This window comes from Oryzias melastigma, linkage group LG20 (assembly GCF_002922805.2).
Source record: "Oryzias melastigma strain HK-1 linkage group LG20, ASM292280v2, whole genome shotgun sequence".
Lineage (NCBI taxonomy): Eukaryota > Metazoa > Chordata > Actinopteri > Beloniformes > Adrianichthyidae > Oryzias > Oryzias melastigma.
In genome coordinates, this window is record NC_050531.1 from 18,598,284 (window position 1) to 18,605,179 (window position 6,896).

The 6,896-nt window shown below is 40.1% G+C and overlaps 1 protein-coding gene across 2 annotated transcripts in view; it reads right to left on the minus strand.

Annotated features, from left to right (window-relative positions):
* mpp7a (membrane protein, palmitoylated 7a (MAGUK p55 subfamily member 7)) overlaps window positions 1–6,896 on the minus strand; it is a 143,630-nt gene that overhangs the window by 13,321 nt on the left and 123,413 nt on the right. For both annotated transcript variants that reach the window (XM_024280521.2, XM_036217342.1), the window contains 2 exons: window positions 2,622–2,715; window positions 138–246 (listed from right to left, as the gene is read on the minus strand). In XM_024280521.2, the coding sequence (XP_024136289.1) occupies window positions 138–246; window positions 2,622–2,715 (203 nt within the window). The remainder of the gene's footprint in view (window positions 1–137; window positions 247–2,621; window positions 2,716–6,896) is intronic.

Sequence of the window (6,896 nt, forward strand, 5' to 3'; positions counted from 1 at the left end):
AAAGACCACCTGGAACGCTTTTGAAAATAGATAAAAAAACTGAAAACAGGTAGACGTGGAAATCCAAAAACACAAAACAGACTGAAAAACAGCGACAGAGGGAAACTAAAGTGTGGAGAAGCGGCGATGCCACTCACATGAGGCTGAACATCCAGCAGGCACACCCTGCCCTTCGACAGGACGGAGCGAACAGAGTCCAGAGTCGTCCCGTAGTAATTCCCTTTGAACTCTCCGTACTCGATGAACCTGAGGGAGGAAGAACAGGAGACGGGTTGATGCCTAACTGATGGAGTTGTACGAGATGAAATCTCTTTAAGGAGGAATGACTCTTTCAACACATTTAAAAAGATCCACCCAGCTTATTCATTCAAAAACACCTGCTAAAGAAGAGTTAAAGCCCTCTGTTCTTCAACCTGTTCAGGCTTCAGCGCAGCAAACCCTTTCCATCCAAATAACCACTGTCATACCAAGCGGCAATCTTTTCCAGTTGGAGTATATTTAACTGGAAACCAGGAGGAAAGAAATGCAAGAACATGGAAAGAGTGTGGAGCTAATAGAACGGTGTGGTACACCGCCTCCGTCCATGCCATGTAAAAAAGAACATTTTATTGTAATTGCTCTTGTAAGTTACTTTTTTTTTTTTTTAAGGGGATTATATGTATAAAAACTCATTTACAGTGATGGAAAACTCATTTTCTGGAATACAGTAGCCTGTGTGAAAGCCAGCGTGAGGGTTGATCGTCAGAGCTTCGGCTGGAGGGTGGAGCGTCGGCGTTCTGACACAGAACACGGCTCTCCCTGGGAAAGCTGTTCGAGGCGAACACGCATTGTTGCGGCCTTTCATGTCTGTGATCACAGCATTGTTTCTGCTGCATGCAATGAGGCAAAACGCAAACAAGTTCATCTTGCTCCTGCCCACCGCTGCCGCCTTGTAATTTTTTTAGTGCTGAGAGCTCGGCGCATCTGCCCCACATCACAGCGCCGCTCACCCCTCCAAACATCGCATGCCTTCACCTCCACCGCAACACGGACTAAATATACAGCGCCTCCTCCTCCTCTTCCTCCATGCCCCGACAATACATGCACTCCCCGCCACAGGCTTCCCCTCTGCTGTTCGCAGAGGTTTGTTTGCATGCATGCGCATCTTTCCCTGCAGTTCGTGTGAGACCATCAATCACCCTCATGGCTGTCACAACCTGCATTTTAATTTGTAGGCCACAAATGTAAAGGCGGCTTGTGGTGTGGCTGCACCACGGAGGGGCGACCAGGAAAAGGAGGCATGAGAGACAGGAGATGCTGGGGCCACCGTCTGGAGGGCCCGGCCCTGTCATCAGCAGCTCACTCTCAGCTACAGACTCCCAGACGACAGCAGGGAGCTGCTGCTGGAACCGTGGTAACGGGCAGTCTGCAGCTTAAGCTTCAGGGTTTGGATCCAACATTGAGTGCTTGAAATGTTTTGTTTGAAAGCAAAAGCTGAGAGATGTGTTGGTCTAAAACCAGCAGTTCTGAAATATTAGGGCAGTCTGTACCACTGGTTATTTACCCACTTGTCCATAGCACACTCTCCAATAACAGGAAATTATCCATGTAGAGTCAAAGATAAGGAGAAATAAGTAGTCTTACAAACAAAAAAGTGCAAGTTTGATCATGTTTTGTGTTGTTTGTCTTGTGGATTTTAAACTAAAATATTATGAAGAGCAATTTGAGCATGTGGCATCTATATGACGTGAGCCAAATGGAGAATCTGTACTTATTTCCACAGATCTGAGGGCTGTGGTCCACCTCTGCAAGAGCACTTCAGAGTGGCTCACCTAAACTCACATGGGGATGATTTACTTTAAGACCCACTCCAATGAAAAATGGCATTTTCACGTGTTCATGTGGGTAAGTTGTATTCTTGTTGCACACAAACAGATTCATTAACGTCTTTGGTTTCTCCGTCTGAGCTGGATTCACAAAGCTGTACAACTGGATAGCTCCAATATTGCTCACAATTTTTGTTGCACCGGTAAAGTTAGGTTGGAGGTATGAGGTGCTGTAAACTATTGGGAGAGGGTGTAAACAAATGGATGATGGGAAATCAGCTAAGGCTTACTCTATATGCCAACAGTACCACCGACAACTCAGAGTCAAATTTTGTGGTGAACTACTGCTGGTCTGTCCTAAAAAACAACATAACAAAAAAAAATGTGGGTAGAAACAGCTTAATCATAATTAAAAGACCACTGGAACAATTTTACAATAGATCAAAAGATTATCACAGTGGGACTTTAAATGGGTCTGCACCTAAATGTGCAGCATTTAAAAAATAAGCTTTAATTCTTTTTTTGTGATTGTTTGACATAACTACCAACACACAGTGAGGCAGTATACCGTATCCTTTTTGGTCTAATTAGACCAGTATTGGTCTGCCAGTTATAAAATCCTGTTGAAGGTGTGGGTGAGTGCCATTACTTTGGAGGATTTTATTAATATTCTTGCAAAACAACAACCTAATAACTTATTCTGTTGTAAGGCATATAAGTTTAAGCTAGAGTAAAAATAGTAAAAACCACCACCTTTTGTTTATTATTGAGCTGTTTCTTAATATTGTAAAGAGTGAACATCTAGATTTCACCCACTTGTTGTTTTGGATGTCCGCCTCAAAGAGATGCTTGGAGATGAAGTGGTACTCCACGCCCTCACTCTCGCCGTTCTTCTTGGGCCGACTGGTGTCTGTAAAAGAGAGAACACGTGAAGCCTAGGCTGTGTGGAGAAGTCAGCCTTGTTCTGACACTGAAGAGCTGCAGGACAACAGCTAACAACCAGAAGCCCAAACAGGTTCAGTGAAGATCGGCTCTCCGCATTCTCCTTTTAATAATTAAAAGGAAAAGGGGCCGGAGCGGCACGTGGAGGGAACGTGAGCAGGGAGCAGATCTGGATTTGCAAGAGTCCAGGGGTCGACTTGCACTCTGGCTCCTCTCTAAAGGTCGAGGGGGGGGGGGCTCTCACCCGTCAGCAGCTCCAAAACAAACCGTTAAACTTTTATCACATGCAGACTGCACTGCCAGGTTTTGCGGGAGTCTCTGAGCCCCACGTTTTACCAGAATGTTTGTGGCGTCGTGTTGGGGGCGCGTCCCCCTTAAATGAACTATGAATTTCCCAAGAATGAGACAGATTGATTCATATTTATTTGTTGATCATGCCAGTTTTGAAAATCTAAATCAGCTGATTGTACTAAGTTGGAATTTGTTTAAAAACACAGAAGAACAAGGAAAGGACATGTTTCTTTAGTGCTTCTGGCTATTATCAACCCACAAAATGAGATGTTGGCTGTAATAGTGAATCCATCTTTAATAGTATTTTTCCTGCTGGACTTTGTCAGCCTCGCTGTGCATCAGTGTCTGCTCCTTTTTTAACATAACCAACTAAAATCATTGGTTAAAATCCTAAAAGTAGGCATAGGGTGATTTATGGTAAACAGGAGAAAAATCATAATCATAATATCATAATAAGGTAATTACAGATTTAAGGATGATTTAAAAGAATATTTTCTAGTTTACCAGATGTTTGAATACAAAAATAATAAAAACAAATAATTCAATTAAAATGCATGACGAATTAAACCAAAAGTGGTGCAAATTGTTTTTTCCGATTTAAAAAAAAAATAAATACTTGGGTGTGTAAAGGTTGTGCGTAAAGGTTGTGTTCCCTTTTGAGAGCCAAAATCCTGGTTTTTCTTCAGATACTGAGTACCTGGATCAGGTGTGTTTTGCCAATAAGAGCCTAAAAATGAGGGGTGTGGGGAAAATCGATTTGGCAATATATCGCCATATTCCAGATTTTATAAAAAAAAATTGTATTTATTGATTACGGATCCCCATTACTTGCAACCAAGCAGTAACAACATTTTTTCCGGGCATTTCTACAAACCTTTTACTTTTATAGATATACATACAAGTATTCACACATATACAAATATTTAAATTAAAGTCATAGTAAACAATCTTAACAAAAATGTATGATCCCTGCCTACCCACCACACACACAACCCAATATAATGACATTGCTCCACAATATCAATAAATGTTTATTTCATTTCAGATGTGTTTTAGTTGTGATTTAAAAATAACTTTGCTCTTGGACTGTGAAATAGCTACGTTTGGTGATAATTATATCAATTCAAAATGTTGACATGACGATATTTAATGAGTCCGTCCTTCAATCTCTTACTTTTGTTTCCACCTGAACCTCCGACCACTAGTTGGCAGCGCACTGAGCCTCTTTGAGCAGCCACAACCAAGACAACAAGATCTGCCCACAACCAGCTTGTGTTAAATGTACAGTCAGTCTTTTTTCTAAGTCATACTCTAAAAAAAAAAGAAAAAAAAATGTTCTGGTAGAGTCTCGGGATACGTATCGTATTGCCAGACTCTTACCAATACACACCCCTCCTAAAAAGTTGTAGGTAATTGGGAAACATGTAGGACACTGAACCTGAAGGTCTGGAGTTTGACATTTGTGGTTAAATGTGTTCAGATTACTTTACTGCAATAAGAGTGTAAAGTATTATGACTGATGTGATTCTGCAGTTCGTTGATAATCACACAAACACTAGAAAAGAAATAAAAAATATCAAATTAGTCTTATTTTCTGTCTTGCATAAGAAATAATCATATTAAGAAAGTGTTTCAATAACAACATAATCTTAGTTTGATAAAACATGTCTTAGTGATGAGAATTTTTTCTTGAAAATAAGATTCTTGGAAGGCATATTATTTTTCTCACTTTTTTGGCAGATTTTTTTGCTTATTTACATAAAATCTGTGTACGATTTATTTCTAAGGGGCCTATTTATTTGCAGTACAATGTTTAATCAGTGATGCACTAAAAGTTATCCGGAGTGCCCTCAACATTCATTTCCAATGTATTGTACACATAAACAAATGTCTTACTAGTATTTTTTTGCCTTTCAGAGTCTCACACCTCAGACACAAAAACAACTATAAATGAAATGTATTTTTAGTTTTTAAAAAAACTCCAGATCTTCAAACCCGATTAACTTTTTTCAGAGGTGGTCATCGCTGTGGACACGATTACTCGACTGACCTGACTGTAATACAACTTACCCCGCAGTTACTGTACTATCTACCATCTAATGGCAGGAGAAACACATTTTTTTGGTTCTAGCTCATTTAAATGAGATTAATCTGAATATGAAAACTTAAATATTTGCTTTAAAAAGAGAGGCAAACCCTCAGCTTTCATGAGATAATACCCCCAAAAAAACTCAGAAACGTTTGGTATCTGCTTTATACTAGTGACTCAGATCATCAAGTCAATAATATTTCACAAATATGGTAAATATATCTGTAACTTAGATTGGGATGATGCCGTTTAACCTCTAACTCAATAGTGTCTCTGTTTCCTCGATGGCTGGTTTACATTTCACAGTGACAAGAGGAGAATAGTAGAGGGGTGAAAAGCATCACCAGGACCGCAATCTGGTGGCGTCCCAAGTTGCGGTTTTTAAATGAACAGAACAGGGTTGAGATTTTGGGCTTAATCTGAAACAACACTGAGTTTTGAAGACATCCATGTGTCCTCTGGCAGCAAGTGCGGCTGAAAAAGGAGTGAGACGAGATACTTTCCATCCCTTTCCTGTCGGCGAGAGCAAGCGCTTGTGCCGTACGTCCTCTAAAATCCCACTGTCTGGCTCTATTAGGCAACTGCAAGTCACATTTGAGAACAATTAACAGACCCAACAGGGAAAAAAAGGCCTCTGCCAATGAAATTTTATTACCAGGGACATTTTAAGTGTCAGACTTTGACGCTGCATGTAGCAAAAAACAGCAATCACTATGAGCAGTGCTCAGATTTCTTTTAAACTTATGTTGCAAGCTTCACTACAAGCCCCAGATGGTATGGGCGCAATTAATAGCGCCTTTACTGGGCTTAAATGTACAAACCGAGATTTATTTGTCCCAACATGCTGGCTGTGGGACATCTCAGAGCTACAAAAATCTCCTGCCAAACTGTGGAGAACCCGTCATCTGCAGAAAGCTGGACAGCATTCAGCAGAGGGCTGCGCGTGGGCCCTTAAAAGGAAAAAAAAAGTAGGAGAAAGACAGAAAAAGTTCATGACGGTTCGTGAAGGACTTGACTGAAACATTTGAAATAAGAAAGTTGATCATGTAAAATGTGAAAGCTGTTCACACCAAAAGACCCTCCGTTTTTAGAGGATTAAAGTTCTTAGAACTCAAACTGGAACAAGTAAACTCAACATCCTTTATCTGAAGGGTCTGATTTGAGCAGGTTCTGTCCCACAGCACTTACTTCTCTGAGTGTTTCCAATTTATCTCTGAGGAAAAGAAGATCCTGATCTGAAGGGGAGCAGTTTCTCCATTTTTGAGAAGCTCTCCTAAAGACAGTGACGTTTGTTGCCCTTTGAATCCCAGCTTTGTGAAAGAGGTGTATTGACAAAAAAAGGGTCAAACCGCCATGAACGGGTTTATGTAAGAAGCGCAACATTGAAAAGTATGCATTTTTATTAGTGAGGGTCATAATACTTCTGTCTGCAAAGAAAAGCTTTTAAAATCAAAGTAAAAGCTGTAAAAAGGCTGAAAAGGGAAATACATCACAATGTTTAAATAAAACTGTATTATGTAATTACACAAATCTACCATCTTTTTCAGAGAAGATGTTGCTTTTTTTGCATAGTTTGGCTGTTAGTGCGACTTGTATGTGATTTTCAAAAGACAAATATCAAAAACCAGAAGCTAAAAGTTACCTTAAGTGTTTGGAAAAAAATGATTTCGTTTTATTTGTCGACTCATATTGATTTCAAATGCTGACAAGACAATATTCATTATTTATGTGTCCTTCAACATCTTACTTTTGTTTTCCACCTAAACCCC